The sequence below is a fragment of the Rhinoraja longicauda genome, chromosome 11, assembly GCF_053455715.1.
Source record: "Rhinoraja longicauda isolate Sanriku21f chromosome 11, sRhiLon1.1, whole genome shotgun sequence".
NCBI lineage: Eukaryota > Metazoa > Chordata > Chondrichthyes > Rajiformes > Arhynchobatidae > Rhinoraja > Rhinoraja longicauda.
In genome coordinates, this window is record NC_135963.1 from 38337148 (window position 1) to 38356200 (window position 19053).

At 41.3% G+C, this 19053-nt stretch overlaps 1 protein-coding gene across 8 annotated transcripts in view; it reads right to left on the reverse strand.

Moving 5' to 3' along the window:
• Positions 1-5239: 5239 nt before the first annotated feature.
• Positions 5240-19053, reverse strand: part of rasal2 (RAS protein activator like 2) — a 307207-nt gene continuing 293393 nt past the window's right edge. For 6 of the 8 annotated variants that reach the window (XM_078407405.1, XM_078407406.1, XM_078407407.1 and 3 more), the window contains 4 exons: positions 18501-18703; positions 16765-16852; positions 10506-10536; positions 5240-7359 (listed from right to left, as the gene is read on the reverse strand). In XM_078407405.1, coding sequence (XP_078263531.1) covers positions 7145-7359; positions 10506-10536; positions 16765-16852; positions 18501-18703 — 537 coding nt within the window. In that variant the 3' untranslated portion in view covers positions 5240-7144. The remainder of the gene's footprint in view (positions 7360-10505; positions 10537-16764; positions 16853-18500; positions 18704-19053) is intronic. The other 2 variants (XM_078407409.1, XM_078407408.1) reach the window with 1 other exon arrangement.

Consider the following 19053-nt stretch of genomic DNA (forward strand, 5'->3'; position numbering starts at 1 on the left):
TAAAAAAGTCATGGAAGCAGAGATTAGGCATTTGCAGTCGAACTCTACTGTCTCCACAATATAATTGAAAAGACATTTAACAGACAATAGGTGCAGGAGGAGGCCATTCGGCACTTCGAGCCAGCACAGCCATTCAATGTGATCATGGCTGATCATTCACAATCAGTACCCCGTTCCTGCCCTCTCCCCATACCCCATGACTCTGCTATCATGAAGAGCTCTATCTAACTTAACAATACTTAGAACCAAGAAAATTTCAATTGGTGAATTGATCAGTTAAAAATCATTGACAGCCACTAAAATTACCAATGCAGCCTGACGTGGTACAGAAGCATGAATCCAATTCCAATAGACACAGTTGGAGTAAATCACTGGGTCAGGCAGCATCTCTGGAGAAAACCAATGGGTGATGTTTCAGGATGGGACCCTTCTTCAGACAAGGTGTGGGAAGGTGAAGAGCTGGTATAAATCAGGACCTGATCTTTTCATTGGTTAGCTGATATGCGAAACAGTGCAACCCTGTATATCTCGCACACAAAATGATGTAAATCTTACCATGAATGACAGAAATAAAAAGTGTTATCCTTGTTTATGAAGTTTTTTTGAATGATGTAAAATTGAAGGGGTTGGTGCAATGTACTGCTAACCCACAAATGTGTCGTTATGAGATATTCACATTTGAAAAATCCATAAATCACAAAAAAAAACCATGAAGGTGCCTGTTATTTGACCAACTTATCGGTTGAATTTAAATATGACGTTTTTACAGGTTGTAGGATAGTGGGTAAGTATCGTGTTAATGCCAAAATGGAGGCCGTTCCACTCCTTTGCGTACTACACTTCAGTATAGGCGATTTCAACGGAGTGGTCTATCTTGTTACTCCTACCAAAGGTCAGTATCTTTGGTACTGACCTCCCCACCATCGATAAGAGGAGGTGCCTCAAACGACTGGAGTGGAAGGGGTGTGTTGGTGGAAGTTATTTAAAATTAGAGAATGCAACTTCAAACCGCTGGCTTGCAAGCTACCCAAGCGAAATATGAGATGTTGTTCTTCCGATTTGCGTGTGGCCTCACTCAGGCAATGAAGGCGGCCCAGGACAAAAATGTTGAACATTGAATTCTCTCATTTTAAATAACTTCCACTAACACTCCCCCGCCCTTCCTCCACCATTAGTTGTTTAACCAGTTCCACAGGTTACCATAGATAAACACTACTCATCTCTGGAGAGAAGGAATGGGTGACGTTTCGGGTTGAGATCCTTCTTCAGACTGGTTAGGGATAAGGGAAACAAGAGATATAGACGGTGATGTGGAGAGATAAAGAACAATGAATGAAAGATATGCAAAAAAGTAACGATGATAAAGGTAACAGGCCATTGTAAAAAGAAGGGTCTCGACCCGAAACGTCACCATTCCTTCTCTCCAGAGATGTTGCCTGACCTGCTGAGTTACTCCAGCAATTTGTGTCTATCAGGCCATTGTAAGTTGTCTGTAGAGTGAAATGAGAACCATCGGTTACCATATTGTCTCTTGAGATCACACTTTCCCTGGCCTACAATGGGCCTACCAGGACACCTCCATGCCTGAGGTAATTTGCCAACCCTGATTGGTCCTGTTTCTTTCTCGCCTACTCGCCAACTCTTCACCACCCCCCTACTGTCAGTTTGAAGCAGGGTCCCACCCAGAAACATCACCTATCCTTTTCCTCCAGAGATGCTGCCTGACCCGCTGAGTTATTCCACTCACAGACAGAGTTCCAATTCCATCTTTAAATTCACCAACAACATCACCATTGCCGGACGAATTATGGGTAATGAGAAGTCAAGAGTAGAGGAGGGAAATCAATTATCTGATTGTATGGTGCCAGAACAACAACCTTGCTCTCAATGTCAGTAAGACCAAGGTGTTGATTGTTGGCTTCAGAGGGCAGCCAAGAATCCATGAACCTTCACCGACACATGGTGGGGTGGAGACAGTCAACAACTTTAAGTTCCTTGGCGACATATTTATGAAGATCTGTCCTGGTCACAGCACATTGATGCAATCGTTAAAAAATCCCTTCAATGCCTCTGCTTCCCTGGAAGATTGAGGAGATTTGGTATGTCGATAAATACTCACTTAAACCTCTGCAAGTGTACGTACGAGACCATATTGACTGGTTGCATAATGGCCTGGTTCGGCAACTCAAATACCAATAGTGAAGGAGATTACAAGATGTGGTGGACACTGCCCAGTCCACCATGCGTACTGACCTCCCCTCCATCAAAGGGATCTATCGGAGGCACTGCCTCATAAAGGCTCCAGCATCATTAAGGACCCTCACCATCCTGGCCATGCTCTCATCTCATTCCTGGGAAGAAGGTATAGGAGCGACCAAATCCGGGAACAGAGTTTACCCAATCAGACTCTTGAAACACCAACCAAACTACAACGTCCAGAAATAAACTCATACACCATGGACATAGACCTTTCAGCCAACCAGCTGTTTGCCAACCACCAAGCACCCACTTATTTCATTCCTCCCACATTCCCATCAATTCCCCAAGATTCTATCACTCACCACACATTTGGGGCAATTTACAGTGGCTAATTAACCTACTGACCTGCATGTCTTTGGGATGTAGATGGAAACAAGAGCACCCAGAGGAAACTTATGTGGTCACAGGCAGAAAATGCAGACTCCACACAGACAAGGCCTGAGGTGGATTGAACCTGCCAGAGGAGATAGTTGGTCCTATAACAACATTTAAAATACATTTGCTAAGGTACATAAAAAGGATATGTTTAGAGGGATATGGGCCAAATACAGGCAGGTGGGACTAGTGTAGATTGGTGATCTTAGCTGGCATGGGCAAGTTAGGCCAGAGGGCCTGTTTCCATGCTGTATGACTCTATGACTCAATGTGAAAATCATGCTCCTTAGATCTCCTCTAAAGTTCACTCTCAGCTTAACCAATGTCCTTTAGGTTTAGACTCCCTCAGCCTATTCAATTGCTTTGCAGAAGTAAAGGTCTCCATTCCAGGCAATATTCTGATGAATTTGTCTCTATTAATAGCTGCTCAGCTATGGTGTAACAGGAAACAAAATTAAATAAGGGCAATCTCTCTCTCTTTTCCCTTTGAACACAAATATAACCTGATTAAAACAATTAATCCTGGAGTATTGTGTTGAGTTTTGGTCACCCCAATATAGGGAAGGATGTTGTGTTTGGAAATGCCAATTTCAGTTTCCACAACCTGGTGATCTCATTAATCCAGTACTTCTGTTGCAATTCATCTTGTTGTTTCTTTAATTTAGTTCAGAGTATGAATGCCTACAAGCAGAATTCTGTCATTATCAATCTGATCCTTTCAACAAAATCCTCAGACTTTGTTGTTCCCACAATGGAATGAAAATGGAGACAAAGGCAATTTTACACAGGTGGCCCTTTGTTCCACAAAATAGAATGTTGCCAGTGTCAGGTTAGTGTAGCACGGTGACTTTTGTAGTACTGTTTGAATGTACATAGCGAATAGGATGTAAATATATTTGTAATTCTTTTTTCTGTAAAACAAGATATTTAAAACAGGTAACAAAACACACACTTAAATGACAAGCATTTAAACCACATTTTACAAACATAGGTAATTGCATTACCAGCTTTGAAGGTTTTATTTCAGTTTGTTTAACTCTGACCATGTCGACAATCATGCTTTTCTTGAGTAATACGAGAGGTGTATCACAGTACAATGCAATTTCCATTTATACAAAATCTTTTGAGAATGTCCTTGAACCTTTCGTATAAGTATTAGAAAATAAACACATTTCAGGTGTGTTTTCAGAACGATAGCTTAGTCAGCTCCAGCTTCAATCAGCTCCTGCCAACCACAAAGAATTCTTCCTCAAACAAAAAAATGAACAAGAATTCTCAGATTCTTCAAGAGGATAGGTTAGTTAAATATTGCTTCAGATGAGCAAGAGAATAATCCTGTGTCTCAATTTTTTCATCTGACAACATTCTAATTAAATATTGAGAGTGACAATCATTTCAATGATGTGAAGTAGACACAAAATGCTGGAGCAACTCAGCGGGTCAGGCAGCATCTCGGGAGAGAAGGAATAGGTGATGTTTCGGGTCGAGACCCTTCTTCAGACAACGTTTCGGGTCGAGACCCTTCTTCAGACTGATTTCAATGATGTGGACAATTATGAGATGGCCAACTCCCTCAGATAGTTAATGTTGGTTACTTCTGTTTAAATCAGTGGGGACAGTCGCTCAATATGAATAGATTCACATCACAAAAGGACACAAAGTGCTGGAGTACCCCATCGGGTCAGGCAGCATCTCTAAAGAATATGGAGAGGTGACGATGCGGCCAGGAGCCTTTTTTAGACCCGCTGAGTTTGTGTCCTTTTTGGCAAACAACACCTGCAGTTTGTTGTTTCTACAGATTCACATCACATTCATCTTTCATTACACATTTGACAAGGGGTTACCTGCGCATACAGTTTACCTTTTCACCAGTTGAAGCCAGGTAATTCCCATGCTGTTTCTTCAATTAGGTGTTTATTCGGGACATCGCATTAATACACTGAATGAGCATCTATTTTTTCATTCATTCATGGGACGTGGACCTTCCCACCAGGCCAGCATTTATTGCTCATCCCTAGTTACACCTAAACCTACATTACAGAACATCCAAGAACAGATTTCCTTCCTTCATTCTCTATTAGGAAATTACTTCGCTAAACAATGAAAATGGAGGCAAAGTAAATCTTATAGTATGAACTGTTAGTATAGGAGTTAACTTGTCTTCACATTTCTATACGGACATTTCTATCTTTAGCCTCCTCCACTGCCAGAGTGAGGCTACCTCCATACAGGAGGACCAACACCTCATATTCCACTTGGGTGTTTTTTCACAATCCAACAGTATAAAGAATGACTTCTTCAATTTCAAGAAATACCCACACCTCTTTCCTTTGCCTCCCCTCCTCCCGGGTGTGCATGCACTCTCCCACTATCCCTCATCTCCCCCCAAGTCACCCTGCTTCTTCCCCTTCCTTCGTCCACACTTCTCCCATCACTAATTCCCTTTTTATCCCCCATCTTTCCTCCTTCCCCCATATCTCTCTCTCTCTCTGGCTTTACATTTCACTCCTCCTCTCCTTATCCGACACCTTTTAGTTAGTCTCTTTTTCACTTCCAGCCTTTGTCACTTACTCCACCTATCGTGTCCTCCCCCCCCCCCCCCCTCACCAATATCCATCTATCATGTGCCAGGCCTTATTCCAGTCCCACCTCTTTCTTTCCCATTTTTCTCCACCTAATCCAGAAGGGTCCCGACCTGAAACTTCATCTGTCCATTCCCTCCACAGGTGCTGCCTAACTCGCTGAATTCCTCCAGCCCTTTGTTTTTTGCTCATTATTAGACTCTTCAAATGTCCAAGCAGTTAAGTGCAACGTTTCAGCTTAAACTTTACCCACAGACAATTGCAGGAGATATTTGCATTGGCTGGCTGTGATTCTATTCACAAATCAGAGTATGTGAATGCTTTACTTGGAGAAAACTGCTGACACAAAACGCTGGAGTAACTCAGCAGTCAGACAGCTTCTCTGTTGAAAATGGATGGGTGAGGTTACAGATCTGAAGAAGAGTCCCGACCCAAAACATCACCTAAACATTTTCTAGAGATGCTGTCTGACCCGCTAAATTACTCCAGCATTTTGTCTCTATCTTTGGTATAAACCAGCATCTGCAGTGTTTTATTTTCACAGACCGGGTTAAATGTAATTTAGTCCGTGTTTTTGATCTTATTCAGCTTACTTTTGTCCCCTTTTCCTGATAAATGCATGCCTGCTGAGTCGTTTTTTTTCTTTCAAGTCTGCATGCAACATTGCATACAGCAAAGGTACAGATATTAAAAATAAAAATAAAACATTTTTGAACAATATTTTATTTTCTTTGTCTCATTGCAACAGTTCTCATCAAAAGTGAGTCAATAGTTTGGGATTCAACTCACACTCTTCACATCTTCAATCAACAAAAACAGCAGCAGCAACTGTCAAAACCCACCAGCAGTTGGTTGGAGGAGGGGCAACTTTGTAGCTTGAACATTTCTACAGAACAGCTCCATGAGACATTCAGATTTGTTAGTTAGGAACGGAATTTGGCGAAACATTATTCTAGTTAAGTTGAGTTAAAAAAAACTAAGGAGATTCATTTGGAAAATGAATGGATTTAAGAAAGCAAAGCGTGCTAGCAACTCATGCTCTGCATTACTATCGTTCCCTTTGTCCAGTATGGCAACATCATCAGTTCACCAACATTCACTTGCTTTTCCAAATTCGTTCTCTTTGTACAACCATAGATAATGGCCACTGTGATCATCTTTCCCTCTCTCTCTTTCGCTCTCTCACGGACACACACACACACACATACACAAGTGCATACACGCACGTATACACGCACGTGCACACACACGGCAGCTTTTTTTTAATAAGTTTTCTAAAACAAGTATTTTTTAAACATTTCCTCCAATGTAGTCTTCATGAATACTTCAATGTGATAAAAGTTTGATTTTAAAAACAATTTTTTTTCTAAGATGATATGATCTACGTCTTGTTTTTGTTCATGGCAGATCTTTCAGCCAAAAAAAAACCCTCATGTAAAATATCTCAGTTTGACTATGGGACATTTTACCCTGAAAGTAACCAACTTGTAATGTATTAATTAAAGAAGCAGACTCTTCGGATATCCTTATCTTCTTTTTTTTTTTACAGACTATCTTCACTCTATGTGCTTCTTAGTTAGATATATACACCCTCTAGCCAAAGAATTTAAACTTGAAAATACACAACAATTGAAAATTCCACTCTTGTAAAATAATTGTTCCATTCTCTACTCTTTTTCTTTGGAACATCTTCCAGAGCAGGAATTCTGGCAGAAATAATTAAAAAAGTTGCTTTAAATTCTACAATTATTTACCCCAATACAATCTTACAGTTAATTTCTGTACAAGTTTCATACAGTTTCCACAGTGGAGTAAGACTTCTGCAGAGTGTACATGGTGTATTAGGCATTGTCCCATGAATAATCTCTTACAATCCAAAGCATTAAAAAACAGTCTTAGCAGCACCTGTGAATAAATCAAGAGTGAATTCAGAAAGCTAAGTCTATGTGAGTCTGGCCAGAAACATCCAGATTCCCCCTCAGCAGTTGCTGTTCTTGAATTCGCCGTTCTCTGTTATTGACAGCTTGGTGGGGTTGGTTGGGGAGATCCCATTGCGAGTTTGCATGCTGTAACGTTCCTTGACCTGCGTTAGCGCGTTCATCAGCCGAGAGTTGGCAGAATCCAGGGTGATGATTCGTTTCTCCTGCGAGAAAACCAAAGCACGTCAAGTACTGGTAGCTGGGATTGAACTGAATTTCACTGACAGCAGTGTGCAAGAATGGTTTTAAGCAGTAAAAAAACATAAAACAAATAACCAAGCTATTGTTTGAGATTATCAGCAGGGAGAAGTCACAACACAGAGAGGAGGAAGGAAGCGGCCAAAGCTGGATTCTAAAAAAGGCCTGAAAAAATCCTCTGGTCCAACTCTGTCCCAAGTGCAATCTGCTGTAATGGATCAAGTATTTTTTCTTCCATTGTTTAAGTTCTTTTTTTACAAGAAACAATGCAGACCCCATCTAAAGCACCTAAATGCATATGTCATCCACGCCTACAGAGAAGTTATACACAACTTTCATGACATGCCTTTTTTTCACAAATCCCAAAGACAACAAATGTAAGGAAATGCAAGGACTCTAAATTCTCCCGACTGCATTAACAATGCATTTTATTTGCACAAGAGCATATTGGAAAACTGTATTTCTACAGCAGGGAGCAGTTGGATTCGTCCTGAAGAGGTCATGATTATCCAAGCACTCTGGTGACTGGTTGGCATGGAAAATGAGAAGATGCATATTTAGAACACAATAAATGGAGACGAGAAGAATGAAATAACAGTTATAAACAACCAAAAGTGATGCTCTCCCTCCAGAGTGGAAGTGGAAGGAACCCTCCATGTGGATCGCATACTCTTAGTTCAGTATTCCATCTCTGTTACATGTGCTCCTTTCACTTAAACTGTTCATAGATGCACTGTATCAATATGTCATTTGATGCACAACATATTTTTTTGGAAAAAGAGGCACAATTTCAGAATTGACATAGAAAGAAAAACTGTAATTCCTATAAAATTATGCATTCAACTAAAAATGAAAGTATTTATCAACTTGAATCTTCATTATTCATACCATTAGGTATTGTGCAATGAATGCTGCTGTGCTGTTTGATCGAGGGAAATGAGAGTTAATTATTTCCAACACCTGTTGCTGGATAGCCATTGGGAGCTGGTGCAATTATGGATTATGCCTTTCCCAAACTAAGGGCACTGAGGCAGAATAGAAACATAGAAAATATATGCAGGAGGAGGCCATTTGGCCCTTCGAGCCTGCACCGCCATTCATTGTGATCATCCACAATCAGTAACCCGTGCCTGCCTTCTCCCCATGTCCCTTGATTCCACTAGCCCCTAGAGCTCTATCTAACTCTCTTTTAAATTAATCCAGTGAATTGGACTCTACTGCCTTCCCCTTTATTCTTAGACTCCTGGTTCTGGACTCCCCCAACAGTGGGAACATTTTTCCTGCATCTAGCTTGTCCAGTCCTTTCATAATTGTATATGTTTCTATAAGATCCCCTCTCATCCTTCTAAATTCCAGTGAATACAAGCCCAGTCTTTCCTCATATGACAGTCTCGCTATCCCGGGGATTAACCTTGTTACGCTGCACTGCCTCAATAGCAAGGATGTCCTTCCTCAAATTAGGAGACTAAAACTGCACATAATACTCCAGATGTGGTCTCACCAGGGCCCTGAACCACTGCAGAAGGACCTCTTTACTCCTATACTCAAATCCTCTCGTTATGAAGGGCAACACGCCATTAGCTTTCTTCACTGCCTGCTGTACTGCATGTATACTTTCAGTGACTGGTGTACAAGGACACCCAGGTCTCGTTGCACTTCCCTTTTTCCTAATCTGACACCACTGAGATAATAATCTGCCTCCTTGTTCTTGCTGCCAAAGTGGATAACCTCACATTTACCTAGATTATACTGCATCTGCCATGAATCTGCCCACTCGCTCAACCTGTCCAAGTCACCCTGCAACCTCCGAGCATCCTCTTCGCAGTTCACACTGCCACCCAGCTTTGTGTCATCTGCAAACTTGCTCGTGTTACTTTTAATCCCATCATCTAAATCATTAATATATATTGTAAATAGTTGCAGCCCCAGCACCGAGCCTTGCGGCACTCCACTCGCCACTGCCTGCCATTCTGACAGGGACCCGTTTATTCCTACTCTTTGTTTCCTGTCTGCCAACCAATTCTCTATCCATGTCAATACCATGTGCTCTAATTTTGTCCACTAATCTCCTGTGTGGGACCTTATCAAAGGCTTTCTGAAAGTCCAGATACACTACATCCACTGGCTCTCCTTCATCCATTTTACTCGTCACATCCTTAAAAAATTCCAGAAGATTAGTTAAGCAGGATTTCCCCTTCATAAATCCATGCTGACTTGGTCCAATCCTTTTACTGCTATCCAAATGCGCCATTATTACTTCTTTAATAATTGACACCAGCATCTTCCCCGCCACCGATGTCAGGCTAACTGGTTTATAATTCCCCGAATATAGCAACTTGACTTCATTCTGGTTGAGACCAACTTAACACCACCTTGAGTCTGACTGCAAAAACGTTCTGATATGTTTATGTAAACAAACTTTCTATTTTATCCAAAGGAAACTAAATTCAATTGATATCTTGGAACTAAAATTCAGCATTGAGAACTTGAATTTTTTTTGATGAAATTAGCTGGACTCCTGGATAGATGTAGTGAACAAATACCTTTCAAGCCCTGTTAATGATTTATGTAAGCCATAAAGGTCCTGGATTTGATGCTGTATCCTTGGTTAACTGATTTCACCCATGGCCCATTTCTCATGGCTAGTCAGAGTGTCTACTGGATAGAATTAGACTTGGCATTCATGATTTCCCAAGACTGAACTGTGTGCATCCACTTGCTCCGCTCTCAATAACAAATAGCCACTTGACCAAAGACTTATCAATGCCAAGGGGACCTGTAGACTGAGCTCTTTCTCATTAAGGGAAAACAGTTCGAAGAGAAAGCAAAATTGGTCTGTTATGTGTTTACCATGGCCACATGGAGAGACACCATTTTTTGCTAAGCCGTGATTAAATCAGCTACTGCATATTGACACCATCTACTTCTTTGAAATTTCACTGTCTAGCCACTGTAGCTCTTCTAAAAAAAAAGATATGGTGCAGTGAGAGAAAAAAAAGGCAGTCAAAACGTGCAATGACAAGCCGTACAATGGTAGCTGGAGAGAGGGGAGGGACCAGTGGGTTTTTCTCATCTCTGTGACTGCTTGGCTAGAAAACAGAATCTTACTTGCCTGTTATGCTCATCCCATCCTCACAATTGACCTGTAATCAATACAGTGAACACGTCACGGGCAATATTCAGCAATCTTAGCTACTTTCTGAAGACATGGCAGTTTTGTGATAGTAACACAATTGAGGGAATAAGGTATGTCTTCATCCATTATCACTCAGAGGCTACCAAACGATCAATGATGGAAGCCGAAGGTGGTGTCAATGTAGCTGTTAACTATTCCAAGTACTGAAGCAGGATGGATGTGGGAGTGTAGATTGAGTGACCTTAAAGCCACTGACCTCACCAAAAGCGACATGCCAATCCTCAGCTGGACCACTGGGAGGGGGCATTTGTTGGGATGGAAGGAAAGGATGGAAAGTAACTGGAGGAAATTGAGAAGGAAATTAGAGAGAAGAGCAGAGAGCAAGAGAAAAACCCAAGAAAGAATGGAAAGAGAATTGAGAGCAAACAGGGAATAATGAGGGATGAAATGACACGTGAGGAGAGGACTGAAGCAGATACTGATCGATTGAACGCGTGGGCAAAAGACAGGCAAATGGAGTTTAATGTGGGGCAGTGTAAAGTCATGCACTTTGGGCAAGAGAATTCAAAAAGTAAATTATTATCTAAATGGAGGGAGACTGAAAGTGAGTGAGGTATAGCAGTATTTCGGTGTTCTAGGGCATAATCACAGAAAGCTAGCAAACAGGTCCAATAAGTAGTTAAGTCAAATAGCATTTTGGCCTGCACGGTTGCAATTGTATGGGTTGTTGGTGAAGCCACACCTGGAAATCTCCCTTACAGTTTTGGCCCCCTTCTCTAAAGGAGGATTGAAGGTAACATTGAAGGTAGATTCACCAGAGGAGATTCACCAGGCAAATTACTGGAATGAAAGGGTTGTCTCACCAAGAGAGACTAAATTTTTTGGTTCTGCATTTCATGGAATTCAGAAGAATGATGGAAGACTTTATTCATAGAAACATAGAAAATAGGTGCAGGAGGAGGCCATTCATTGTGATCATGGCTCCAGACACTTTCAAACATATAAGATTCTAAACAGGCTTGACAGGGTAGATATTGGGATGTTTCCCTTAGTGGGAGAGTCTTGAACACAAGAACATAACGACAAGATATGGGACCGTACATTTAAAAATGAGGTAAGTAGAACTTTTGCTGAATGTGGTGAATCTCTGGAATTATCAGCCCTACCAGGTGGTGGAAGTTGTGATTATTAGAAGTATTTTAAATGGACGGATAAATATTTGATCGATCGTGGAACAGAGAGGTATGGAGAACTGGCATAGAAGTGGAGTGAAAGCCACCATATATCGTCCATGATTATATTAGATGGTGGGGCAGGCTTGAATGACCTGATGGCATACTCTTGCTTCTATTTTTGTGTTCCTGTGTTAAGTGATTAGCAGTTAACAGAAGGATGTTTAAAAAAAAGTTACCAGAAAAGAAAACAGCTTCTGAATCCTATTAGAATATAGAATATTAGAATATAGAAGAGTGCAGCACAGGAACAGGCCCTTTGACCTATGATGAATGCCAACAAATTCTCCTAACAAATTCTGCACCATCTAAGCCGCTTGCATTAAGGAAGTCCCAGTCAACATTGGGGTGGGGAAAGTAAAGTTACCTGCTACAACAATCCTTTTGCTTTTTCATCTTTCCATGATCTGCCTCTGATGTATTCAAGAGAGAGTTGGATATAGCTCTTAGGGCTAACGGAATCAAGGGATATGGGGAGAAAGCAGGAACGGGATACTGGTTCTGGATGATCAACCATGATCATATTGAATGGCTGTGCTGGCACGAAGGGCCAAGTGGCCCACTCCTGCACCTATTTTCTATGTTTTTATGTATCTATTCTTCTATCTCCTGCTGGTAATTGGGAGGCCTAGAGTATAATCAGAGTGACTGCATCTTTCTTATTGCCTGTCTGGATGAGCATCCAGGATGTCTTCCCTTAGTACAGCTGTGACATTTGCCATGATCGGCGGTAAAACTTCCCCACCTCTTTAACATCTCTCTCTGTTGGGTGTGAAATCTCTAAACCCTCAAACTTTGGACTTCTATTCCTGTCCTTCTCTCAACTAAGTGTCAGTAATGGCAACAATAGCGTAGAGCCTGGATCAGTCCATGGAACTACATTCATCTCCCTCACCGGTAATACTCCTTACAATTATTCAATGATCACCACAGTTTCTTCCCAGATGATGTCAGGCAACTGAAATGTCCTCTCGGCAGTTGACTGCGGTCCCGACCTACCATCTACCTCATTGGAGACCTCTGAACTATCTTTAATGGGACTTTATCTTCACTGTATAATATACCTTTTATCCTGTATCTATACTGTGGATGGCTTGATTGTAACCTTCTCGTTGACTGGATAGTACACAACGAAAAAGCTTTTACTGAATCTCGATACACATGACAATAATAAACTTCACTAAAACTAAACTAACCAAGAATATGGAATTTTAGGCAGCTCAGACCAACTTTCGCATGAAGAAAATGACAAAAAACATTCTTGCCTTCTCTGCTCATTGATAGATGAGTACATGCAAGCAATTTCTATGATTATTTGACTTAATCAGTATCTCACCGAGCAGCTAATTAAATGATGGAAAATAATTTCCACTTTAATTTGGTTTTGTTGCCACATTTCCATTTGCCTATTCTTTCTGCTTTAACAACTGGTGCTTGCGACCCTGGTCTACAAGAGGGAAGCAAGAGCGGAGCTGCGGGATTCCGAGGAGACGTATGAGGGCCTAGGGTAGTAGGGGTTAGAGTCTGCAGGGTGGGAAGAAGTGTCTGGATAACTGTGGGAGTCAGAAGGTTTGTAATAGATGGTGGACACAAAATGCTGAAGTAACTCAGCGGGACAGCCAGTGTCTCTGGAGTGAAGGAATGGGTGACGTCTCGACCTGAGGCGCCACCCATTCCTTCTCTCCAGAGATGCCTGTCCCGCTGAGTTACTTCAGCATTTTGCGTCTACCTTCAATTTAAACCAGCATCTGCGGTTCTTTCCTACGCGGTTTGTAATAGATGTTCGTTGATAGTTTTATCTCCTGTGATGGAGACAGTGAGATCAAGAAAGGTGTCGGAGATGGTCCATGTGAATTTGAGTGCAGGATGGACATTGGTAGTGAAGTTAATGAAGTCCATGAGTTCTGCATGGGTACAGGAGGTATCCCCGATGCAGTTGTTGCTGTAGCAGAGATAGAGTTTGTGGATAGGGCCAGTGTATGCCTGGAACAAGGATTGTTCGACGTACCCTACAAAGAGGCATGCAGAGCTGGACCCCATGCGAGTGCTCATAGCTACGCCTTTAATTTGGAGGAAGCAGGAGGAGTCGGAGAAGTTGAGATTGAGGACCAGGCAGAGCAGAGTGTTAGGGAAATTGGCTGGTTCTGTCGTTGAGGAAAAAAGGGAAGTCTTTAAGGCCTTACTGGTGGGGGATTGTGGTGTAAAATGACTGAACCTCCATTCTTCAACAACTCATTGTTAGGTTATGTGGAATAAAAGCACTCTTTTCAAATGAGATGTTTACTTTATCAAGTGAATATAAAAGACTGCATGTCCTGCTTTGAGAAATAGAAGCAGTCTATTATCTATCTACAACCAATGGAGTGTTTAAATATGCTGATAAAATAAGTAAATGTGATGGAAATAAACATTTTTCACCCAGAGAGTTGTGAATCTGTGGAATTCTCTGTCACAGAAGGCAGTGGAGGTCAATTCACTGGATGTTTTCAAGAGAGTTAGATTTAGCTCTTAGGGCTAATGGAATCAAGGGATATGGGGAGAAAGCAGGAACGGGGTACTGATTTTGGATGATCAGCCATGATCACATTGAATGGCGGTGCTGGCTCGAAGGGCCGAATGGCCTACTCCTGCGCCTATTTTCTATGTTTCTATAGCTTTCTTTTGTTCTTGCTACATCACAAGCATAGAAATTGTCAAACATGTTAGTACGTTGTAACAAATTGGCAATAAATGCTGGTTTTGCCAAGGATGCTCAGTTCCCAAAAAATGAAGAATGTATGTAAAATAACAAATATGAAGACCGATTTCTCAAATGATAACTAAAAATCAATATGAAACACAGGCTTATCACTGATCTTTCAAGCGATTATCCATTCAGAAGTTGGAACATTTATAAATCACAAAAAATTGCAAGTAAATGACATGAGAACATGTCAAGAAATAGATTTAAATACTTTTAATTTTCTCAAAGAAAAGTAAAATATGGGATCAAACATTTGCACTAAATATTGGACTAAACCCACATACTATGACCAATTAATAACAATTAAGGGACCAGATTAACTTTAGGTTGAATATGCTTCCTTCATTTCTTTGATGATCATAATGTACCTTTATTTGGTGGTTTAATTGAAAACTGATATCAGAGCTTTGGAGGGAGCCCTTATTTTCGTTTCACTTTAGCTCTTTAAAAGGCAATTTGGCAATTCTGAGATCATACAAACTAGGCTCAGGGAAAGGATCTTGAGCTTGCTCGACCATTTAGTAAGACGATGCTGATCTGATTTTAACATTAATTCTGCATTCCAATAAAGGAATGGCTTCTGTGATTGGAGGATGTAGACAGACAGAAAGGCAACAGCAATGATTGATGGTACCTGCTGCAAATGCTCAGAGCCTAATCGCAGTAATATCCAAAGTAGCTGATATCAGGGAGGGGGTGGAGAGTGACAGCTGCATGGTGTGTGATGAGAAATTGAAACCAAGTTCATGATCATTTCTTGTTTGCTTTGCATAGAAACATAGAAAATAGGTGCAGAAGGAGGCCATTCGGCCCTTCGAGCCTGCACCACCATTCATTGTGATCATGGCTGATCATCCACAATCAATAACCCGTGCCTGCCTTCTCCCCATATCCCTTGATTCCACTAGCCCCCAGAGCTCTATCTAACTCTCTCTTAAATCCATCCAGAGATTTGGCCTCCACTGCCTTCTGTGGCAAAGAATTCCACAAATTCACAACTCTGGGTGAAAAAGTTCCTTCTCACCTCAGTTTTAAATGGCCTCCCCTTTATTCTAAGACTGTGGCCCCCGGTTCTAGACTCGCCCAACATTGGGAACATTTTTCCTGCATCTAGCTCGTCCAGTCCTTTTATAATTTTATATGTCTCTATAAGATCCCCTCTCATCCTTCTAAACTCCAGTGAATACAAGCCTAGTCTTTTCAATCTTTTCTCATATGACAGTCCCGCCATCCCAGGGAACAATCTCGTGAACCTATGCTGCACTGCCTCAATTACAAGGATGTCCTTCCTCAAATTAGGAGACCAAAACTGTACACACTACTCCAGATGTGGTCTTACCAGGGCCTTATACAACTGCAGAAGAACGTTTACTTAAATTTCTGAATTTTCCACTTGCTTATATTTCAGGTTCATTTCATTATGGATTAGTTTATAAAAAATATAGCGGAAAGACTCTTGCATTGCAAGAACCGATCATAGGTAGCAGTTGTAAATTCTTTCTTAAATTCTGCACTCAATAGACGTTTAAAATTTTCAGTTTGGTGATGAACCCACTGAAATTATTTTTATTAAAAAAATTATTCCAAGTTCAAATTTAATTCTTAACTCCGGATAAACCTCAGATAGACTGAGGATACTGTCATTGATTGCTGGTTACTAACTCCATTCTTCCCCCCCTTCCATAACTGTAGCTGACGGAGACATTTCATCAACTCAGTGTCCTACTCCACTTTGAGATGAGCATTGACCCACAGATCTGTGACAATGGTACCTTGGATATTCAACTAGCTGAAGGAACTGAACTTGCAAAATTGAGTACAAGTTGTGACTAAAGATACATTTGTTCCCCATGGTGTTTTGATTCTTGTTGTAATCAGAGTTTCTGCTGACTTCATAGCAGTAACTCCCAACAGCTTCAGAGCTTGCGTGGTTATCATGGGTTTCATTATAATTCTTAATTAAACACCTTTCTTCACCGTGTAATTAACTTAATCTTACCCCGAGGATTCTCTCTGCACTACATACCATTATCTCCCAGATGGTAGTCTGTTTATTCCTTAATCATTGGGTTTCAGGAACAAATGTTCTCTATTCCCTTTGGATTTCTCATAGTTTCCAGATCTGATAATATAAATACATTTTGTACAAAGCCATATTCTGTGGCTATGCTGTAAATATTTGAAAAGTGAATCAAAATGAAGTGCGAGCGTTGAAATGTTTGCAATAAAAACTCTTGGCTGAACAGTAAAGCATACTCACTTGGGCTTCAATAATCTTCTGTTTGGTATCAATTACTGCCTGCATTTCTGAGTGGTCTTTCCTCAATTCTTCTTCCACTGCCATCAGTCTGCAAACCAGATGAGAAACAACGTGTTTGAACACAAAGGACAAATGCACATTAGTTTAGGATTGTCATGTGTGCTGAGGCAGTGAAAAGCTTGTTCTGCATACTGTACCAAATCATACCATACACGTCCAATCATACACAAGTAAAAGAGGAAAATGATTGAAGGTAGATTCTCTTCTGGGGAAACATGGAAAGTGTCACCATGTTCCAGCACCACCCTGCAACAATCAACCCATCCACAGTATACAGATATAGAATAAAGGGTATATTATTTAGTGACACCATCGTCATTCCCCGTTCTCTTGTTGAGTAGCAGAAAAACTTAAAAGCATGTATGACCAGATTCAAGAACAGCTTCTTCTCCCTGTTATAAGATGACTGAACAGTCCTACCATAAGCTACTGGTGTATCTGGTGTATTGATCTAACAACCAACCTCAATGCGGCACCTGCATTTAATAAAATCTATACTTTTTCTGTAACTGTAACACTATAATGCTGCAATATTCTCTTATGTATACTTGTATTTTCCATTTTGTACTACCTGCTGTACCTGTAATAGCTTGATTGTATTCATGACTGGATATGCACAAATGTTTTCACTGTGTCTTGGTGCACGTGCCAATAATAAACCAACACCAAATTTACAGCTGAAAATAAAGGGAAGGATATTCAGGGCTGACATGATAAATGGATCTTCACTCAAAGTGAAACTGGAATTCTACACCAAGTGGGCTGTGGAGGCACAGTGGTTGATTATATGCAAAGCAGATTCATAGATATTGGATGTTAACAATAACAAAAATACAGGGTTAGTGCAAGGAAGTGGCACTGAGGTACCATCCAATCTTATTGAACAACAGAGCAGGTAGGTCTATTCCTACTGTTTCTTATGTTCTGACCAAAAGCCAATGTGGGTCATGAAGATAGCACTGTTTTGTGAGTTTTCTCAGGACATGGCTCACGAATACAACCTTGTGTTGTCTATTCCAATAATAATCTGACTGGAATTCCAACTTCAATTGCAGTACTAATATCACCAGAAGTGTGAGAACGAACAATAAATGGATCTGTCAGAATTAACTGCTGTCACTCAATCATAAACAGAGGCAGGATCTTAATACCCAAAGTCTTACATTTTCAGTCAATTTTGTTATTGTTTATAAACAATGTTTTTCTTATAGAACAAAATCACACAATGCAGCAGGAACAGGACCTTCAGCCCAATGAGCCTGCCCCAACCATTAAGTACCCATCTACACAATTCCCATTTTATTCTCCCTGTCTTTTCATCAATCCCCTCAGATTTTATCCTTACCGACAAACTAAGGCCAATAGTGGCCAATTAACCTGCCAACCTGCATGGCTGGGATATGAGAGGGAACCGGAACACCAGGAAGAAACCCATGCCTTAACAGGGAGAACGTGCAAACTCCACACAAAAAAAAACCAAGGTCAGGATTGCACCTGGGACTCTGGAGATGATCCCTTGGAATGTTTGTTGTCTTCCCAAAACTGCTTTTTGATCTGACCTCTTAAGTTATTTTGGACCTATATAGCATCAAGGGAATTAAGGAGAATTATTTCACGTGTTATGGTACTGATTTAGAGATAGGCTTGCGGCTCCCACAACCTGCAGCGGGGCTGACCTGCTGATGATCGTTTTCATTTGGCTGTCCTTCTCCTCCTGCTGCCGCCGCAACTTCTCCTCACTGTCTTCCAACCTGGACTTGTACTCAAGCAGCAACTTCTGCATCTGCTGCTCCTGGGCATGCAGGCGCCGCTCGTATTCCTCCAGCCGCCGGCTTGAGACCTTTAGCCGATCCTTGAGCTTTGTGATCTCCTGCTCATACTGGAAGAGAAACTGAGGGTTAACAAGCAGACAGAAGCACCTCGCTCTTGTTTCTTTTTATCCCCGTTTGTCAGAATGTCAATGCAGAATGAAACAGTATCAGTGGTCAAGTCTACTGTAAAACTTGAAAGAAAGAGAGAGAGAGAGAGAGAGAGAGAGGAGAGAGAGAGAGAGAGGGGAGAGAGAGGAAAGGGAGAGGAGAGGGGAGAGGGGAGAGGGGAGAGGGAGAGGGAGAGGGAGAGGGAGAGGGAGAGGGAGAGGGAGAGGGAGAGGGAGAGGGAGAGCGCCACTGTGTGCTGTATAAAAGTGACTGCTCCTCTTTAGAATCATGCTGCCTCAATTGCAAGCAC